The 22122-nt window shown below is 37.3% G+C and overlaps 1 protein-coding gene across 1 annotated transcript in view; it reads right to left on the bottom strand.

Annotated features, from left to right (window-relative positions):
* The window catches only part of LOC129906152 (uncharacterized), a 174548-nt gene that overhangs the window by 63648 nt on the left and 88778 nt on the right, over nucleotides 1–22122 (bottom strand). The window contains exons 11-15 of the mRNA XM_055981804.1: nucleotides 21852–22034; nucleotides 21650–21781; nucleotides 19622–21433; nucleotides 19445–19537; nucleotides 13232–14035 (exon numbers count right to left, since the gene is read on the bottom strand). Of these exons, the coding sequence (XP_055837779.1) occupies nucleotides 13232–14035; nucleotides 19445–19537; nucleotides 19622–21433; nucleotides 21650–21781; nucleotides 21852–22034 (3024 nt within the window). The remainder of the gene's footprint in view (nucleotides 1–13231; nucleotides 14036–19444; nucleotides 19538–19621; nucleotides 21434–21649; nucleotides 21782–21851; nucleotides 22035–22122) is intronic.

Below are 22122 nucleotides of genomic sequence, written 5' to 3'. Positions count from 1 at the left end.
GGGATCATAGTTCCTTCTGACGGACCTGTAGTCGTTGCTTCAGAAGTTACTTCAGGACCAGTTATTGTTGGCATTGTAGTTGTTCGTTGAGTACCAACTCCAGGTGTGGTTTCTGGGATCATGGTTCCTTCTGACGGACCTGTAGTCGTTGCTTCAGAAGTTACTTCAGGACCAGTTATTGTTGGCATTGTAGTTGTTCTTTGAGTACCAACTGCAGGTGTGGTTTCTGGGATCATGGTTCCTTCTGACGGACCTGTAGTAGTTGCTTCAGAAGTTACTTCAGGACCAGTTATTGTTGGCATTGTAGTTGTTCGTTGAGTACCAACTCCAGGTGTGGTTTCTGGGATCATGGTTCCTTCTGACGGACCTGTAGTCGTTGCTTCAGAAGTTACTTCAGGACCAGTTATTGTTGGCATTGTAGTTGTTCTTTGAGTACCAACTGCAGGTGTGGTTTCTGGTATCATAGTTCCTTCTGACGGACCTGTAGTCGTTGCTTCAGAAGTTACTTCAGGACCAGTTATTGTTGGCATTGTAGTTGTTCTTTGAGTACCAACTGCAGGTGTGGTTTCTGGCATCATGGTTCCTTCTGACGGACCTGTAGTCGTTGCTTCAGAAGTTACTTCAGGACCAGTTATTGTTGGCATTGTAGTTGTTCTTTGAGTACCAACTGCAGGTGTGGTTTCTGGGATCATGGTTCCTTCTGACGGACCTGTAGTAGTTGCTTTAGAAGTTACTTCAGGACCAGTTATTGTTGGCATTGTAGTTGTTCGTTGAGTACCAACTCCAGGTGTGGTTTCTGGCATCATGGTTCCTTCTGACGGACCTGTAGTCGTTGCTTCAGAAGTTACTTCAGGACCAGTTATTGTTGGCATTGTAGTTGTTCTTTGAGTACCAACTGCAGGTGTGGTTTCTGGGATCATGGTTCCTTCTGACGGACCTGTAGTAGTTGCTTCAGAAGTTACTTCAGGACCAGTTATTGTTGGCATTGTAGTTGTTCGTTGAGTACCAACTCCAGGTGTGGTTTCTGGGATCATGGTTCCTTCTGACGGACCTGTAGTCGTTGCTTCAGAAGTTACTTCAGGACCAGTTATTGTTGGCATTGTAGTTGTTCGTTGAGTACCAACTCCAGGTGTGGTTTCTGGCATCATGGTTAATTCTGACGGACCTGTAGTCGTTGCTTCAGAAGTTACTTCAGGACCAGTTATTGTTGGCATTGTAGTTGTTCTTTGAGTACCAACTGCAGGTGTGGTTTCTGGGATCATGGTTCCTTCTGACGGACCTGTAGTAGTTGCTTCAGAAGTTACTTCAGGACCAGTTATTGTTGGCATTGTAGTTGTTCGTTGAGTACCAACTCCAGGTGTGGTTTCTGGGATCATGGTTCCTTCTGACGGACCTGTAGTCGTTGCTTCAGAAGTTACTTCAGGACCAGTTATTGTTGGCATTGTAGTTGTTCTTTGAGTACCAACTGCAGGTGTGGTTTCTGGGATCATGGTTCCTTCTGACGGACCTGTAGTAGTTGCTTCAGAAGTTACTTCAGGACCAGTTATTGTTGGCATTGTAGTTGTTCGTTGAGTACCAACTCCAGGTGTGGTTTCTGGGATCATGGTTCCTTCTGACGGACCTGTAGTCGTTGCTTCAGAAGTTACTTCAGGACCAGTTATTGTTGGCATTGTAGTTGTTCTTTGAGTACCAACTGCAGGTGTGGTTTCTGGGATCATAGTTCCTTCTGACGGACCTGTAGTCGTTGCTTCAGAAGTTACTTCAGGACCAGTTATTGTTGGCATTGTAGTTGTTCGTTGAGTACCAACTGCAGGTGTGGTTTCTGGGATCATGGTTCCTTCTGACGGACCTGTAGTAGTTGCTTCAGAAGTTACTTCAGGACCAGTTATTGTTGGCATTGTAGTTGTTCGTTGAGTACCAACTCCAGGTGTGGTTTCTGGGATCATGGTTCCTTCTGACGGACCTGTAGTCGTTGCTTCAGAAGTTACTTCAGGACCAGTTATTGTTGGCATTGTAGTTGTTCTTTGAGTACCAACTGCAGGTGTGGTTTCTGGGATCATGGTTCCTTCTGACGGACCTGTAGTAGTTGCTTCAGAAGTTACTTCAGGACCAGTTATTGTTGGCATTGTAGTTGTTCGTTGAGTACCAACTCCAGGTGTGGTTTCTGGGATCATGGTTCCTTCTGACGGACCTGTAGTCGTTGCTTCAGAAGTTACTTCAGGACCAGTTATTGTTGGCATTGTAGTTGTTCTTTGAGTACCAATTGCAGGTGTGGTTTCTGGGATCATAGTTCCTTCTGACGGACCTGTAGTCGTTGCTTCAGAAGTTACTTCAGGACCAGTTATTGTTGGCATTGTAGTTGTTCGTTGAGTACCAACTCCAGGTGTGGTTTCTGGCATCATGGTTCCTTCTGACGGACCTGTAGTCGTTGCTTCAGAAGTTACTTCAGGACCAGTTATTGTTGGCATTGTAGTTGTTCTTTGAGTACCAACTGCAGGTGTGGTTTCTGGGATCATGGTTCCTTCTGACGGACCTGTAGTAGTTGCTTCAGAAGTTACTTCAGGACCAGTTATTGTTGGCATTGTAGTTGTTCTTTGAGTACCAACTGCAGGTGTGGTTTCTGGGATCATGGTTCCTTCTGACGGACCTGTAGTAGTTGCTTCAGAAGTTACTTCAGGACCAGTTATTGTTGGCATTGTAGTTGTTCGTTGAGTACCAACTCCAGGTGTGGTTTCTGGGATCATGGTTCCTTCTGACGGACCTGTAGTCGTTGCTTCAGAAGTTACTTCAGGACCAGTTATTGTTGGCATTGTAGTTGTTCTTTGAGTACCAACTGCAGGTGTGGTTTCTGGGATCATAGTTCCTTCTGACGGACCTGTAGTCGTTGCTTCAGAAGTAACTTCAGGACCAGTTATTGTTGGCATTGTAGTTGTTCTTTGAGTACCAACTGCAGGTGTGGTTTCTGGGATCATGGTTCCTTCTGACGGACCTGTAGTAGTTGCTTCAGAAGTTACTTCAGGACCAGTTATTGTTGGCATTGTAGTTGTTCGTTGAGTACCAACTCCAGGTGTGGTTTCTGGGATCATGGTTCCTTCTGACGAACCTGTAGTCGTTGCTTCAGAAGTTACTTCAGGACCAGTTATTGTTGGCATTGTAGTTGTTCTTTGAGTACCAACTGCAGGTGTGGTTTCTGGGATCATAGTTCCTTCTGACGGACCTGTAGTCGTTGCTTCAGAAGTTACTTCAGGACCAGTTATTGTTGGCATTGTAGTTGTTCTTTGAGTACCAACTGCAGGTGTGGTTTCTGGGATCATGGTTCCTTCTGACAGACCTGTAGTCGTTGCTTCAGAAGTTACTTCAGGACCAGTTATTGTTGGCATTGTAGTTGTTCGTTGAGTACCAACTCCAGGTGTGGTTTCTGGGATCATGGTTCCTTCTGACGGACCTGTAGTCGTTGCTTCAGAAGTTACTTCAGGACCAGTTATTGTTGGCATTGTAGTTGTTCTTTGAGTACCAACTGCAGGTGTGGTTTCTGGGATCATGGTTCCTTCTGACGGACCTGTAGTCGTTGCTTCAGAAGTTACTTCAGGACCAGTTATTGTTGGCATTGTAGTTGTTCTTTGAGTACCAACTGCAGGTGTGGTTTCTGGGATCATGGTTCCTTCTGACGGACCTGTAGTCGTTGCTTCAGAAGTTACTTCAGGACCAGTTATTGTTGGCATTGTAGTTGTTCTTTGAGTACCAACTGCAGGTGTGGTTTCTGGGATCATGGTTCCTTCTGACGGACCTGTAGTCGTTGCTTCAGAAGTTACTTCAGGACCAGTTATTGTTGGCATTGTAGTTGTTCGTTGAGTACCAACTCCAGGTGTGGTTTCTGGGATCATGGTTCCTTCTGACGGACCTGTAGTCGTTGCTTCAGAAGTTACTTCAGGACCAGTTATTGTTGGCATTGTAGTTGTTCTTTGAGTACCAACTGCAGGTGTGGTTTCTGGGATCATGGTTCCTTCTGACGGACCTGTAGTAGTTGCTTCAGAAGTTACTTCAGGACCAGTTATTGTTGGCATTGTAGTTGTTCTTTGAGTACCAACTGCAGGTGTGGTTTCTGGGATCATAGTTCCTTCTGACGGACCTGTAGTCGTTGCTTCAGAAGTTACTTCAGGACCAGTTATTGTTGGCATTGTAGTTGTTCGTTGAGTACCAACTCCAGGTGTGGTTTCTGGGATCATGGTTCCTTCTGACGGACCTGTAGTCGTTGCTTCAGAAGTTACTTCAGGACCAGTTATTGTTGGCATTGTAGTTGTTCTTTGAGTACCAACTGCAGGTGTGGTTTCTGGGATCATGGTTCCTTCTGACGGACCTGTAGTAGTTGCTTCAGAAGTTACTTCAGGACCAGTTATTGTTTGCATTGTAGTTGTTCGTTGAGTACCAACTCCAGGTGTGGTTTCTGGGATCATGGTTCCTTCTGACGGACCTGTAGTCGTTGCTTCAGAAGTTACTTTAGGACCAGTTATTGTTGGCATTGTAGTTGTTCTTTGAGTACCAACTGCAGGTGTGGTTTCTGGGATCATAGTTCCTTCTGACGGACCTGTAGTCGTTGCTTCAGAAGTTACTTCAGGACCAGTTATTGTTGGCATTGTAGTTGTTCGTTGAGTACCAACTCCAGGTGTGGTTTCTGGGATCATGGTTCCTTCTGACGGACCTGTAGTCGTTGCTTCAGAAGTTACTTCAGGACCAGTTATTGTTGGCATTGTAGTTGTTCTTTGAGTACCAACTGCAGGTGTGGTTTCTGGGATCATAGTTCCTTCTGACGGACCTGTAGTCGTTGCTTCAGAAGTTATTGTTGGCATTGTAGTTGTTCGTTGAGTACCAACTCCAGATGTGGTTTCTGGGATCATGGTTCCTTCTGACGGACCTGTAGTCGTTGCTTCAGAAGTTACTTCAGGACCAGTTATTGTTGGCATTGTAGTTGTTCTTTGAGTACCAACTGCAGGTGTGGTTTCTGGGATCATAGTTCCTTCTGACGGACCTGTAGTCGTTGCTTCAGAAGTTACTTCAGGACCAGTTATTGTTGGCATTGTAGTTGTTCGTTGAGTACCAACTCCAGGTGTGGTTTCTGGCATCATGGTTCCTTCTGACGGACCTGTAGTCGTTGCTTCGGAAGTTACTTCAGGACCAGTTATTGTTGGCATTGTAGTTGTTCTTTGAGTACCAACTCCAGGTGTGGTTTCTGGGATCATGGTTCCTTCTGACGGACCTGTAGTAGTTGCTTCAGAAGTTACTTCAGGACCAGTTATTGTTGGCATTGTAGTTGTTCTTTGAGTACCAACTGCAGGTGTGGTTTCTGGGATCATGGTTCCTTCTGACGGACCTGTAGTAGTTGCTTCAGAAGTTACTTCAGGACCAGTTATTGTTGGCATTGTAGTTGTTCTTTGAGTACCAACTGCAGGTGTGGTTTCTGGGATCATGGTTCCTTCTGACGGACCTGTAGTAGTTGCTTCAGAAGTTACTTCAGGACCAGTTATTGTTGGCATTGTAGTTGTTCGTTGAGTACCAACTCCAGGTGTGGTTTCTGGGATCATGGTTCCTTCTGACGGACCTGTAGTCGTTGCTTCAGAAGTTACTTCAGGACCAGTTATTGTTGGCATTGTAGTTGTTCTTTGAGTACCAACTGCAGGTGTGGTTTCTGGGATCATGGTTCCTTCTGACGGACCTGTAGTCGTTGCTTCAGAAGTTACTTCAGGACCAGTTATTGTTGGCATTGTAGTTGTTCGTTGAGTACCAACTCCAGGTGTGGTTTCTGGGATCATGGTTCCTTCTGACGGACCTGTAGTCGTTGCTTCAGAAGTTACTTCAGGACCAGTTATTGTTGGCATTGTAGTTGTTCTTTGAGTACCAACTGCAGGTGTGGTTTCTGGGATCATGGTTCCTTCTGACGGACCTGTAGTAGTTGCTTCAGAAGTTACTTCAGGACCAGTTATTGTTGGCATTGTAGTTGTTCGTTGAGTACCAACTCCAGGTGTGGTTTCTGGGATCATGGTTCCTTCTGACGGACCTGTAGTCGTTGCTTCAGAAGTTACTTCAGGACCAGTTATTGTTGGCATTGTAGTTGTTCGTTGAGTACCAACTGCAGGTGTGGTTTCTGGGATCATAGTTCCTTCTGACGGACCTGTAGTCGTTGTTTCAGAAGTTACTTCAGGACCAGTTATTGTTGGCATTGAAGTTGTTCTTTGAGTACCAACTGCAGGTGTGGTTTCTGGGATCATGGTTCCTTCTGACGGACCTGTAGTAGTTGCTTCAGAAGTTACTTCAGGACCAGTTATTGTTGGCATTGTAGTTGTTCGTTGAGTACCAACTCCAGGTGTGGTTTCTGGGATCATGGTTCCTTCTGACGGACCTGTAGTCGTTGCTTCAGAAGTTACTTCAGGACCAGTTATTGTTGGCATTGTAGTTGTTCTTTGAGTACCAACTGCAGGTGTGGTTTCTGGGATCATGGTTCCTTCTGACGGACCTGTAGTAGTTGCTTCAGAAGTTACTTCAGGACCAGTTATTGTTGGCATTGTAGTTGTTCGTTGAGTACCAACTCCAGGTGTGGTTTCTGGGATCATGGTTCCTTCTGACGGACCTGTAGTCGTTGCTTCAGAAGTTACTTCAGGACCAGTTATTGTTGGCATTGTAGTTGTTCTTTGAGTACCAACTGCAGGTGTGGTTTCTGGGATCATAGTTCCTTCTGACGGACCTGTAGTCGTTGCTTCAGAAGTTACTTCAGGACCAGTTATTGTTGGCATTGTAGTTGTTCTTTGAGTACCAACTGCAGGTGTGGTTTCTGGGATCATGGTTCCTTCTGACGGACCTGTAGTAGTTGCTTCAGAAGTTACTTCAGGACCAGTTATTGTTGGCATTGTAGTTGTTCGTTGAGTACCAACTCCAGGTGTGGTTTCTGGGATCATGGTTCCTTCTGACGGACCTGTAGTCGTTGCTTCAGAAGTTACTTCAGGACCAGTTATTGTTGGCATTGTAGTTGTTCTTTGAGTACCAACTGCAGGTGTGGTTTCTGTGATCATAGTTCCTTCTGACGGACCTGTAGTCGTTGCTTCAGAAGTTACTTCAGGACCAGTTATTGTTGGCATTGTAGTTGTTCTTTGAGTACCAACTCCAGGTGTGGTTTCTGGGATCATGGTTCCTTCTGACGGACCTGTAGTAGTTGCTTCAGAAGTTACTTCAGGACCAGTTATTGTTGGCATTGTAGTTGTTCTTTGAGTACCAACTCCAGGTGTGGTTTCTGGGATCATGGTTCCTTCTGACGGACCTGTAGTCGTTGCTTCAGAAGTTACTTCAGGACCAGTTATTGTTGGCATTGTAGTTGTTCTTTGAGTACCAACTGCAGGTGTGGTTTCTGGGATCATGGTTCCTTCTGACGGACCTGTAGTAGTTGCTTCAGAAGTTACTTCAGGACCAGTTATTGTTGGCATTGTAGTTGTTCGTTGAGTACCAACTCCAGGTGTGGTTTCTGGGATCATGGTTCCTTCTGACGGACCTGTAGTCGTTGCTTCAGAAGTTACTTCAGGACCAGTTATTGTTGGCATTGTAGTTGTTCTTTGAGTACCAACTGCAGGTGTGGTTTCTGGGATCATAGTTCCTTCTGACGGACCTGTAGTCGGTGCTTCAGAAGTTACTTCAGGACCAGTTATTGTTGGCATTGTAGTTGTTCTTTGAGTACCAACTGCAGGTGTGGTTTCTGGGATCATGGTTCCTTCTGACGGACCTGTAGTAGTTGCTTCAGAAGTTACTTCAGGACCAGTTATTGTTGGCATTGTAGTTGTTCGTTGAGTACCAACTCCAGGTGTGGTTTCTGGGATCATGGTTCCTTCTGACGGACCTGTAGTAGTTGCTTCAGAAGTTACTTCAGGACCAGTTATTGTTGGCATTGTAGTTGTTCGTTGAGTACCAACTCCAGGTGTGGTTTCTGGGATCATGGTTCCTTCTGACGGACCTGTAGTCGTTGCTTCAGAAGTTACTTCAGGACCAGTTATTGTTGGCATTGTAGTTGTTCTTTGAGTACCAACTGCAGGTGTGGTTTCTGGAATCATGGTTCCTTCTGACGGACCTGTAGTAGTTGCTTCAGAAGTTACTTCAGGACCAGTTATTGTTGGCATTGTAGTTGTTCGTTGAGTACCAACTCCAGGTGTGGTTTCTGGGATCATGGTTCCTTCTGACGGACCTGTAGTCGTTGCTTCAGAAGTTACTTCAGGACCAGTTATTGTTGGCATTGTAGTTGTTCTTTGAGTACCAACTGCAGGTGTGGTTTCTGGGATCATGGTTCCTTCTGACGGACCTGTAGTCGTTGCTTCAGAAGTTACTTCAGGACCAGTTATTGTTGGCATTGTAGTTGTTCTTTGAGTACCAACTCCAGGTGTGGTTTCTGGGATCATGGTTCCTTCTGACGGACCTGTAGTCGTTGCTTCAGAAGTTACTTCAGGACCAGTTATTGTTGGCATTGTAGTTGTTCTTTGAGTACCAACTGCAGGTGTGGTTTCTGGGATCATGGTTCCTTCTGACGGACCTGTAGTAGTTGCTTCAGAAGTTACTTCAGGACCAGTTATTGTTGGCATTGTAGTTGTTCGTTGAGTACCAACTCCAGGTGTGGTTTCTGGGATCATGGTTCCTTCTGACGGACCTGTAGTCGTTGCTTCAGAAGTTACTTCAGGACCAGTTATTGTTGGCATTGTAGTTGTTCTTTGAGTACCAACTGCAGGTGTGGTTTCTGGGATCATGGTTCCTTCTGACGGACCTGTAGTCGTTGCTTCAGAAGTTACTTCAGGACCAGTTATTGTTGGCATTGTAGTTGTTCTTTGAGTACCAACTCCAGGTGTGGTTTCTGGGATCATGGTTCCATCTGACGGAACTGTAGTCGTTGCTTCAGAAGTTACATCACGACTAGTTGTTGGCATTATAGTTGAAGTTCGAGTTTTTGAAACCATTGTTTCGGTTACTATATCTCCTGATGGTATTGTGATAGTAACCGGAGGTTCACTAGAAGTTACCGGTAATCTTTCCGTTGACGAAGTGCCCTCTCCGCGGCCTATATCAATTGCCTCTATATCTGTCACTTTTGTACGCATTTCAGTGTCATTTAATGTCGTATATGCTATTGTTGTTGTTGTCTCAATCCCCCCAATACCAATAGCTACCGTTGTCTTTGTTTGTTCTTCCCCTACACTAACACTACTTAATCTAACAGTTGTTGCTGTTGTTGTTTCTTGAATTGCAACACACTTAACATGTGCATCACCAGTAAAATTAAGTGCACATTGACATGAATAAACCCTATGTGCTTTCACCAAACAGATTGCAGATTCACCACAACCAGTTGTACAGGGGTCACCACAAATGCCCTTGATACACTGGAGCGTTTCACTGCAGTCCGAATCTTGTGTACAGTTGCGGGTTGCTGCGGATTTGATTATTTTTGTTTCTATTATTGGTTGATAAAACTAAGTTATTGTTATGTTTTTGTTTTTGGTTTGTTTTGGAAATTCTTTCAGATAAAATGTTAATATTTTTTTTGTTTATTTGGTTTGTTGGTTAAAATATTAATGTTATGTATTAGTTTTAAATATATATTTACATATAGCCTTATAGTAACTGTACAAAAAGGGTTATATAGAAAATTTAAATAAACTAAAAAATAAATACTTTATTTACACAAATATCAACTAAAGTTATCTCTAACGAAAGCTTTTAACTTTTCCAAAAGCAAAGTTAAATGCAGAGCAGTCTTTTATTTTATTTTTTTTTGAGAACACATTCAAGATCAAAGATTAAAATTTGATAAAGAAGTTGAAAACCGTTCAGTAATTTAAAAAACAAATGTCATGACGCGATTGAATGCTTGAAAATAAGTATAACAGCTTAAAAAAGTGACAGCTCCATAAGTTCTAGATCGTGAAGGTAAGCAGTTCTTAAAAGCTTCAGGCTTAATTTGATCCTTATTTGAACCTTGGGAAGAGTTAGTTAATGACTTAGACGTCTAAAGCACTCATAAGGTTATTTACCATACTTATTCACCAGGGGTATGAACTACTTAAAAGTTTATTAGTATGATGACTAGTGTGGTGAATAATCCTATGACTGCTCTTAAAACAGTTTCCTTAAAATGAAAGCGATTAAGTGAGTTATCATACACTCATGAAACATTATGAAAACGGGTTTTAGGTAATACGTGGTGAGTTTCACTCTGAACTATTAACCCCATTTTCAATCTATGACACCTGTCACTCACTGTCAAGTGGTGGTGAGGAAATTCAATATATTCTACAATTTTTTGGGGCTTATTCTCATTTTGATAAATGAAACATAGCCAGATGATAATATCAAGTCTTTAGACATTTGCTATCAATTAAGATAAAATTGTCAAAATAAAACTAAAAACAAAAATGCAGAATTTCATTTATAAATGATCTTTAGTTCTTGAATGTGTTCATTTTTGGAATCGTTCAGTTAATTTATTTGTTGAATCAGACTCTGTGATTAAGGTGTGGTGAATATTCATTTCTAATTGCAGACGCGTGTATTTGTTTAGTGTTAAACTTTTTTTTTGTTTTGTTTAATTTGGTAGTTTTTGTTTAATATTTTTTTGTGAGCATGAGCGTGTGTGAATGTTTTTAGATAATTTTGTTTTGTTTGTTTTTTTTTGGTTTATGTTTAATTTTTTTCAAAATTTTAATATAGCTAAGCTGTGTGCTTGTATATATAGAATTTTTAAATGAATCGTGGGTTTTAGTTTCTCTCTTTTTTATTTGGCTTGTTTGTTTTGTTTTAAGCTAACGAATTATGTGTGTTTATTGTTTAAAAGGGATCACAGAGAGAGAAGATAGTAGTTTTTTGGAAGTTAAGATTTTTAAAGGGTTTTTGATTTCTTTCCTAGAAAATATACATATAATAGAGCAGAAAAAGCTTGGTTTTTTTACATAATTTTTGAAGAAAAGGGTTAAATTTTTGTATATATGTTGAGTTTCTATCTAAAATTTTTGTTTTGTTGTGTGTTTTTTTGTTTATGGGATGCAGTTGTATTTTTTAATTCATAGGAAACAAAAAAAAATGATTTTTTGAAGAGAGTTTGATTTTTTGAAGGAAATCTTTTCATCTTTTTTCATCTGTCAAACTTTTGATTAGACAGTTAAAGATTGATCATTATAAAATTAATTGATTTTATATCGAGTGAAATAGATGTATTTTCTTTGAGTCACTTACAATCGTAGTTTCATTCATGAAATTACATCACTTTCTCATCATCGCTTAATTAACAATAAGGTTTAGTTCTAATTTCACCATAATTTGGTCGTGTGTGAATTACTTTAAAATTTGGGTTAAAATTTTCACCTTGGTTGAAATTGTATCCAGCTCGATAGCAGAACAAATCTTAACTCATTTTATTCACCACGCAAGTGTCAAAACCTGACCAAGGTGAAAAATTTTTACGCAATTTACACACGGCCTTAATAACTATTTCGGTTTGCAAGTGAAGTAATTAATCCCTAACCTAACTAGTGCAATCTATAGATATATATAAATATTGTAAATACATGTTAATATTTCCCTTAAATAAATTTCTCATTGTAAATAATTTCCCTTTACCGAATAAGAAGATGAAAAGAATAAAAGAAGTCAGTCTGTGTCGAACCTATAAACAATATACGTATTTTATTTCCTTACACGAGTTAGTAAAATAAAAGGTTGCTAAATTATGAAACAATACAAAACACAAACGACTAAACAATTATGTTTGCACTTCGCAAGATTACAAGGACCTAAAGAATCTACTGCGTTTGATCGCACCTAAAATATAATGAGGTGAATTTCATGTATAAACGTCAAACAAATTGTTGTATGTCAAACATGAGCGTAGACAAAATTTCACCAATAATTTTGACTATTTTAATAACTTTTGGTTTTCCTTGTTTTTATTCACCACACATAATGTTTTAATTGGAGCGGCAGATCACTGTTAAGAATATTCAAGATACTATAATGGTATACAATATGGTGGTTTGTTAAAGTTTAACTTTCAGCATTTTAATCCAGCAGAAGTGTGGAAAAGTTTGACATATGTGAAAGTCCTGATTGACATTCAAAACGCTTAAACTTGGAAATTTGTATCGTATTATTATTTTAAAAATCAGTAGCAAATTCGTTGGAAAAAAACACTTTAATTGTTTCTTGACACATGTTAAATTGATATACATACAGGAATGTGAAAAAATTAAAAACATGGTAGAAAAATCAAAGTTGGATTTTTGATTTTAAAAGTTTGGTAAATAATTACTACACGGGACATAGAAGATGTTTATATGTTGTACTATCTATTTTTTTTTCAAGAACCAGTGTGGTGAAAATCAACTGACTGGTAATGTTTTCCTACATTCTTATGTTGAAGACTAACTGATAAACAAACATAATAATGAAACTCACCACACTTGGCATAAAATAAGCTGTGTTCCAGTTTTTTATGTGTCAAAATGACAAGTTTAGAAAAAGTATGGTGAAATTAAACTTATTGATTTTAGTTTAATAAATTTCCCACAGGCGGATCACTACTGTGGTGAAGCTGACAATTTCATTTCATTTTCCTGAGGTGAACTTTGGTGAAAGGAAACTGAGTGGTTCTTCCAACTAAATTGGTATGGCCTTGTGTTGAAAATGCCTAAAGCAAGATATGGCAAAATAAAAAGTATGGTGAAATAGAACTTAACTTTGATAACACAATAAACAATGTTAAAATAAGTGTCAAAATGACATTATTTCTTATAGATGTCATTGTAAAATTATTATACACCTATAAAAAAATCAAACGCTCCTCATCATAACCAGAAAATATTTTTTTTTTTTTTTTTCAGAAAACATATAATATAATAAACAATTGATACACTTAATATACTTTACATTTAATTAAAACAAAAATATTAAATTTGTACTCCTGTAAGCCCACAAACAATTTTGATCTTTCTACAAAATAGGTGTAATAGAGAGCCTACATTTTATGTTTGAGAAAAAAAAAAAAACAAAAAAAAAAGTATATAGAATTCTAGACCTGTTCACTTAAACATTTAAAATATTGCACTTTAAGGTCTATATTTTATGTTTATATATATATTTATATATATGTATGTAGTATATATATATAATTTTTTTTGTGGTTTCATGTTTTCAGTGTGATTTTATGTATTGTTTTTACCTTTTTGACATCCATTCCGGGCATCAGCAATAAATCCAGGTGGGCAGAATTTACAGATTGGCTTATGATCCTCCACAATGCATGGTGAATTGGCGGCGCACTGTGCAAAATCACACGGATTTACACATTGATAATTTCTACATGCCAAGCCCGTTGGGCAGCCAGTATCTCGCAAGCATATCGATATCGATGGTTGACAGTCTTTCATGCATATACAAACAGGTCTATGATCTTGTACCTGACATGATTTGTTTTCGCTACACACCGCTTGGCGGCCAACTGGAACAATACATGGGTTTCGACATTTACCCTCTGTACAGGCCATGTTTGATGCACAATCATCATCGCGATAGCATTCACGCTTTTCTGGGGCACATGTCAACTCTCCATATTCGTTGACAATAAAGCCCGACTTGCATACACAAACAGGTCGATGACGTCTAGTTTCACACTTCTTATTGCCTTCACATGAGAACGATGGGCTTTGACATGGATCAGTACATTGGCCATAGGGACTGCACTGAAGATTTTCAGGGCAGTCTTGATCATTTGAGCATGCAACTTGAAGAGTTGGATCTCTTGGTGTTGTTGTTGTTAGATCGGTACACTTAGGATCTGGCTTGCATTCGACTTCAGGTCGACCAATAAAACAATTTGGACAGGAACAACGCGGTCGATGGAAGACGGTTTTGCAGAGTGCGTTTGCGCCGCATGCACCACGCATTGCACATGGATCGGTGCAATGTCCTTGTAAGCATGCCTTCTCGCTTGGACAATCCTTGTCAGACTGGCATTGTTCGGTGTCTATAAATCACGAGTAATGTATAGGAGATTTTTTGTTCTGGATAACTCTTGATCTTATTTCGATAATAATTTTTGTATTTTTTTGATTTTATATAGGGGCATGGAAGTGGGGGGTAGTATGTGTGTGTGTGAGTGTGTGTTTGTGTGTGCGTATATATATTTGTGTTTGTGTGTATTAAATTTATAGAAATTAAGTTTAAGATGTGTAACTAGAGTTGGGAATTGAAGAAAGGTCATATAAAATGCCTTTCGAAGAAGCTAGGTTTGGATTTTTGAGGTTGGAAACGGGTGTTTTTGAGGAATTTTCTAAAAGGTCTGCTAGGTTGATTTTTTTTTTTTTGAGGGGGGAAGGGAGGTTATGTCTTGGTGCTTAAATAATTTTAAAATAAACGGTGGCATTTAATCAGTGATTAGTGTATATACAAGAATTCGTTATTAAGAGTTTTTTTTTTATTTATTTGAAGAGAACTGTGAAGGGGAAACTTTTCTCACAAGTGTGTATAATTTTTTGTTGAAATGGGAATTTCGAAAATCTAACAGAAGTTTTTGCTCAGTTTTTTTTTTTTTTTTTTTTTAACATCCAACACATGCGCTCTGCCCGCTAGAGACACGACATTGGAACTTTATTTTAACGAAGTATTTTTTAAAAAATTTGTTTCTTTTTCGAAAGTCGTTTGTTTTTTTAAACAACGAAACTAAATGAATGATAATGACTGCGTTTACGAAATACCTTTTTTTCTAGACTAGCTTTGTTTGTCTTTTTTTGGTTTTATACAGTATATATGTACAACTTAAGCACTAAATTTAATTATACTAATTTCCAAAAAAAAAATTAAAAGAAATTTATATTTACATAGTAAAAGAATAAAAAAAAATAATTTTTATTGATGAAAAAAATTGTTAGTAGTTCCCAGAAGAAATTAGGGAGAAAGAGATAGAAGCACCAATATATATGTAAAAAAAATCAAAAATACAATAGAGTAAATATAGTTTTATAGGAAAAAATATATTAACAAAAGAATTGTTTTTTTTTTTTTTTTTGAAGCTGTACAATAGAAAAAGGCCTATAAAGATGAATGTCAAGGATATTTTTTTAAGGGATAAATAATATTTATGTTTTTTTTTTGTCTATAATATAAAAGCAAATTTAAAAGTTTGATGTACATATACAATGAATTTTGTATCGATTTTGTAAATTAAAAAAAAAATGTAATATTTTACAAAATGAACCACCAAAACTTTAATGTTTTGTATTTTGTTTCAAGCATATGTGAACTATGTGAGAATTGTCCCGTCCACAGTTCCCAATCTGACATACCTTTCTCTCAAATTAGTTTGAAATTAATTTTTAAATCATCAATGGCTATTTTAAAATTATTTAAACGGAGACTATTGGGATAGGGTTGGTTGGTGTTTAAAAAAAATATGGTTTATATAATAAAAATTGTTATAAGCTAAGGTCTATTGAAAAAAAAAAACAATAATATTTTTATATTTTCCTATACTATTTCGTTATAGTGACCAAAAGTTTTTTTTATGGATACGTATCGCTATCGCGGACTTTGTACATCAATTTTGAAAAAAATATCTCGTATAAAGGCCACTTTTTTTCGGAATACTTGAAGTACGTTCTTTTTTTAATTTATTTTTTAATGTTATAAATATTTTTTTATTTAATTTTATAATGAAGGCGCATTCATTCGCTCTACGAGGTACTAGTTTATAGGTTTTTAAGAAAAAATTAAAAAAAAAGCTTTGTGTACGCAATTTTGTGCAACTAATACCTCTTAAACCTTCTCTAATTCTATATACAAAGCTCTTATTTTTCAGAAAAATGAATTGAATGTGAGGCTTTCTTTCAATAATGTCATGACGAAATGACCTTAAAATTTTTTTGAAAGCAATAAGCTGGGGAGGAAGGATGCTTTGTTTGTACGATAATCACGAGGTAGGAAAAAATAAATTTTTGGGAGAAGGATCTTTTTCTGGGTTGGGAGGCGAAGGGTCTTGAGAATGAATAACAATGATATATAAATACAATGGTAGTACACTTTGAATACCTATTCTAACTTTAATGTTGTTGAATTTAATTTGTCAGTACAATCTATTAAGTTAAATCCCTCAACTGATCCCCCCATTTTGTAATTTGTGTGATATCTTAATTGGAGGCTTTGATCTCTTTGATGCATAGCCTAGTCATACAAACAGATTTCACGCTTGTATAACAGTATAACAATTTTTCCTTCTTATATTGCAATTCTGTGACTAATATTTGATTGTATAACAGTTTTATAACAGTTTAACTAAGCATAACCACTGATCTCTATAAGAAACTGGATAGTGGATTCCCTACTAAGTATAACAGTTTTGCTGCTCCAGTTCTTTATCGCTCCATATACAGGGGAAAGATCGAGGCAGATAGTACATCGCTTATAACTTAAAAGCGCTTATAAGATTATCCACCACAGGGATATTATGTAATGAGCGCTTGAAAAATGCTGGGTTTAGAATAAAAACTCCTCTTATTAAATATAATTAAACGAGAATATTATTTAGGCTGTTATACTGTTTTAACATTTCCCTCTACATAAACCAAAAGATAAAAACAGACTTTAATTCATTGCTTTTTTTTATTCTACAAAGTGTTATGGATGTTAGTGCTTCGCACTAGATTCAAACCTGTAAGGCAAAAGTCGACAAGAACTTTAATATGCAGATTGGAACTTAAGTCCCCTGCGGCTTACTTTCACACGGGTCTATTAACGCCGAAAAACTCCGTCTCGTGGCAAAAATCGACACAAGTTTCACTTGAAAGAAATTTTCATTCTACGTGGAACTGTTAAAAATTTGAATAAAATTTTGCATTCTGTGAACCTTTGCTTTAAAGTGTTGATTGTGGTAGATCCCCTACTTGCGGTTGAAAAATATGTCATTGATTAATCGTTTATTCAGTTAAGCTGAATTCAACAGTTCATATAGTCTTCATGAGTATTTTACGACCTTTCGGTGTTTTTCCCCAATGGCGTTCATAGCTCGGTGAAAATGTGTAACTTATAAAAATGTCAAAATAAAATTAAAAAACTTTCTGAGGGTATTTCACCGTAGTCGGAATCCCTCTTGAAATTCAATAGGGTGTCTTAAAAAAAAACTTTTCAAAATGTAATCTTCCCAAAAAATGGAAAACTTGAGCCGGTTTTCAGCTTGCAAGTAATCCGAAAAAGTAATAGATTATAAAAATTTTTTAATGGTTTTGAAATGTTTTGATCCAAGAGGCTTTATATTTATCTCCGTTTCTTATCTTCAAAAGTATGTCCTTCAAATTAAACAGGAAGCTTAAATTAAGTTATAAATTTTAGCTGAATGCGTTTGGAAGTGGTTAACTTCTCATGAGAACTTTACTAGTGCTTTTCAATCTACAGCTCTTTCAAGAAGATCAATTCGTTTAAAAGAGCATGTGCGTAGATGCTGGAGTAAACGTAGTAGAACAAGTATGTAACTTTAAGTTGATCACGCGCAAGTTATACAGAATACAAGGAAATATACTCAGATTTTCTTATCCTATCTCTTTCTGTTTTTGTGACGTCATCTGTATTATTAAAATTTTTTTTATAATATGAAGTATCCATAGATTTTACATATACGATATTGCGATCTAGGAAGTTGTTTGACTATGGTTGTTTTTTTTATTTATTGCTTTCCATAGATAACACATTCAAGTATGCATGCCTTTGATCTGTAAGGCGGTGTTCACATTTAATTTATAATACACGTGACGTCATCAAAATGGCGGGTGATCTTGTTTTAAGCAACTATTTTGAAATTTTCTTGATAGTTTTATGTGTTTTTATTAATACTACTGACGTTTTTCTATAAATGAAAAACTACCAAAATATCAGTTAAAAATGTAAAAAAAAATCTAGTACTTTTTAACCCTAAATGAATAAAAGCTATAAAAGCTAAGTAGAGTAAAACTAAAATAAAAATAATGTTTATTTTTCTTTCTGAAAGGTATTTTTGTCAGATGGAAGTTTGTTTATTTTTATTAAATTTTCTATTTTTGATTGTGCAATTTTGTGTGTTTAGTAGAAAATGCCAATTATATATTTTGGAAATGAGTTATGGGACATGGTTTTTGTGTTGAATGTAGTTTGAAGCATTATAATTTTGCTTAATTTTTTTTTTTTTTTGATATTTGTTTTTCGATGGACGAGGTGGATGGATCAACCTTTTTTGTGATTTTCGGAATGGGTGGGTGTGTGTGGAGTTAATATGGATTTATTTTTTGTTTTGAGTTTTTGAATTTATTTTCTTTTTTTATTTGTGTATATATTTGTTAAGTTATGATTTGGTCGAGTTTTCGAAGAGTTATTATTAAAGATTTGCATATTGAAAAAAATATTTTTTTTTTTAATGTTAAATAAAAAAATAAATTTAATTATAAGGCAAGAGAAAATAGGCACAGATTGGGAGACCGCGATAGCGACAGCGACATTCCACGAATTTCCATATGCGAATTTGTTGAATGTAAATTATATACCTATTCTCATAATTTTTTTTATTTATTTATTATTTAAGAATTTTTTAAAAAACTTAAAATTATAAATAACCTTTTGTAATAAAAAAAAAGAGATAAAAGAAATAAAAATAAGGATTGTGTGTGTACAATGTTTGGTGTGTGTAGAATGTATATCTTTTGTGTTTCATTTTGTGAAAAACAAAAAAGAAACTGTGATAAGAAAACATTTAAGTGTAAAAAATTAAAATCAATTAAGAAAAAAATTATATATTTTTCCCAAACATGTGTATATGTTTTGGAAATTTTATATTTTTACTTTTCTCTCTCTCTCTCTCTTGCTTTAGGCTATACACACACTAAACTATCTTCTGTCTTTGTTGTTGTTGTTTTTTTATTTATTTTGTGGCATTTTGCAGCTAAGTTAATAAATATTTTTTTAAATTAAAATTACCACTTCACATATTAATTAAAAAAATAAAATCTAAGTAAAAGTTACCGTTAAACTAAATTAAAAAAAAAAAAACAATGATTATATATGATTTTGTTAAATTTTCTAATTACGAATTTTAAAATTTGTTTTAATTTTAATGTTTTGTTAAAAACACAATTATTTAAAATTTTTTATTTAAGTTTAAATATTTGTTTAATATGTCAACAACAAAGTTAATTAAAAAATTGATTTAATTAAAAAAAAAAATTAAAAACAACTCAACATAAGTAAAATTACTCATCAATCCTTACTTGAGTTATTAGAGATCGATAAAAACGTTACTTTAAATTAAAAAAAAAAATACTCGCTGAACCTTTTTATAAAAAAAGTAATTTAAAATTGTTTTTGTGTTTTTTCTTAATTTTTAAAAACACAAAATTAATTATTAAAACTAAACACTTACCTTGTTTGCAAATATAATCATATCCTTGACGAACACATTCGCCAACATTGCAACCATTTGTACGACAGTCTTCTTTTGGTGGTGTAAGGTAACCTGAAACCATATAAACAAAAATTAAAATTTGATCAATATGAGTGTGAATTATAAAAATAGAAAAAAATTTGGGATTATACTCACATTGAACATATGCATCTCCATTAGGGAAGTCTTCTGGACAGTAACATTGTGGTTCATTATGTTCTGCCACACGACATGCAGCATTCAAACCACAAGGTTGATCATGACAAACATTGACTTGAGTTTCTCCACAAACGCACCCCTTTGTTGCATCTCCCATACAACCGTCCATGCATGAGCACTCAAATCCACCGGGAACATCCCTGCATTTTGAATTCTCTCCACATGGATTGGTTGCACATCCAACTCCGGTCAACGATTGGCATTCAATTTGAGGATTTCCAAAGAAATCTGGTGGACATGAGCATTGTGGACGACGATTTACAACTCTACACTGTGCATTGATTCCACAAGCTCCATATTCCAAGCATGGATTGCGGCATTTGCCATCATCACATCGTTTGTTCGATTCACAATCGGTGTCGGTATGACATTCAAATTGAACGCATTTCTTACTTGGTTCTCCTTCAAATCCATCGGGACAGTAGCAGAGAACATGATGATCGGAGACTGTACACAGAGCATTCTCTCCACAAGCTCCTGGTTTGGTGCATGGATTGACACATTGGTTCTTTGTGCAGACTTGATCGGTGGTGCAATCGCTATTGACTTTGCATCCCGACAAGCATGATCCTCGTTCGCACAATTGGCCAAGTGGACATGGTTTTCCGGGACCGCACTTTTGACGGCATCTTCCTCTCGAGCACATCTGTCCACACTGGCAATCATCGTTGCGGATACATTTTGGAGCGCAGTATGTATTTGATTCATCGCATTCACATCCTGGATTGCATCGTTGTGGTGGCATAAGACAGCCGGTAAGGCCATCTCCGGTAAATCCATTGGGACAGCTGCACTGAACGCTATGGTTGACCACCAAGCAAGTGGCACAGTGTCCACATTGCCCGTTTGCTTCACATGGATTCTTGCATTTCTTGTTAACACATGACATATCACTTGGGCAGGTAAGATCGTTACGGCAACCAATTTGGCAAACCCGATTCTCACAAATCTGTCCCAATGAACATGCTGAATCTGTATTGCATACAGTTTGACACATTCCTCGCATACATCTCTCATCGCTGAGACAGTTCTGGTCATTCCTGCATTTCCTCTGGCACACACCTCCATAACATAGATGTGAAGGTGGGCAGTTTTCGTTTGTGGAACATACATTTTCTGGAGCTTTGCAAGCAACATCTGCATTACCGACCAGTTCATTTGGACAAGTACACAGTTTCTTATGATTTTGAACAGTACATTCAGCATTTGTTCCACATGCAGTTGGATTGTCACATGGATCGACACACTGTTGTCCCTCGCAAACCAAATTATCAGGACATCCCTGATCTGATCGACATCCGGCGACGCACATTTGTCCCAAACAAACTTCACTATTTCTACAATCGTCATCGCGTCGGCAAAGTGGTTTACAAACTCCATTTGAGCATCGTTCATTGGCCAAACAGCCACCATCATCAGCGCAAAGTGGTCGGCAAAGTGATTCGAAACAGGCCAAACCAACAGCACAATCTCGGTTTTCGGTACAACCAACAGCTGGTGTTCGAACACAACCAACCTTTGGTGTTGGATTTGGTACCATTCCTTCGAGACAAGTACACGAGGCACGATGATTTGAAACTGTACAAGCAGCATTTGGACCGCAGGGATTTTCATGGCAAGGATTGACGCATTTGTCATTTCGGCAGGATTCAGATGCACTACAATCGTCATCGACATGACATCCGAAGACGCATTTGTTGTGCAGGCAAACATGTCCCAAGAAACAATCGTTATCAACACGGCATGTAACTGAAAAGAAAATGAAGAAAGTTCCATTAAAGTCATAATTGTGACATCTGTCAATTCATGTGGAATATTGTGGAATATAAATTTTGATGTTTACGTGATAACTTTCGTATAGAGGTCAATTTTCAAAAGTTTGACACCTGTCAGTGCATGTAAGACGATGTGGAATATAAATTTTGACGTTTACACGAAATTTCAAATTGACAATCTTATACTTACGCATGCAGTTTCCATTAAGACATTTCTCATTCAGCGCACAATCTTGATCGACAGCACACGATGGCAAACACATTGAATCCCTGCACGTGTAATTCGGTCCACATTCTTGGTCATTTGAGCAAGCAACTGGTACTGTAAAAATACAAACAAATTATATAAGTCAAAACCATCCACAAGTTTCTTTTTGTTACGTTCCACATACTTCTAACACATTCTACATCTGGATTTCCAGTAAATCCAGCTGGACATGAACACTGTTTCAAATGTACACCCATTTGACAATCAGCATTCATTCCACAAGCTTGTGGTTGATCACATGGATTCAAACATTGACCACCTTGACATATCTCTGAGGATCCACATTCGGTATCCAAAATACATGCAGCTGAAATTATTTTTAAAAAAATGTATAAGCAAAACCATTATCATGCGATCGCCGTTTTGTGTTCCTCCATTAACCTCTGGAATACTAT

The sequence above is a fragment of the Episyrphus balteatus genome, chromosome 1, assembly GCF_945859705.1.
Source record: "Episyrphus balteatus chromosome 1, idEpiBalt1.1, whole genome shotgun sequence".
Taxonomy (NCBI): domain Eukaryota; kingdom Metazoa; phylum Arthropoda; class Insecta; order Diptera; family Syrphidae; genus Episyrphus; species Episyrphus balteatus.
The sequence above is the reverse complement of the archived record's forward strand: the minus strand, read 5'-3'. Positions and strand labels throughout refer to the sequence as shown.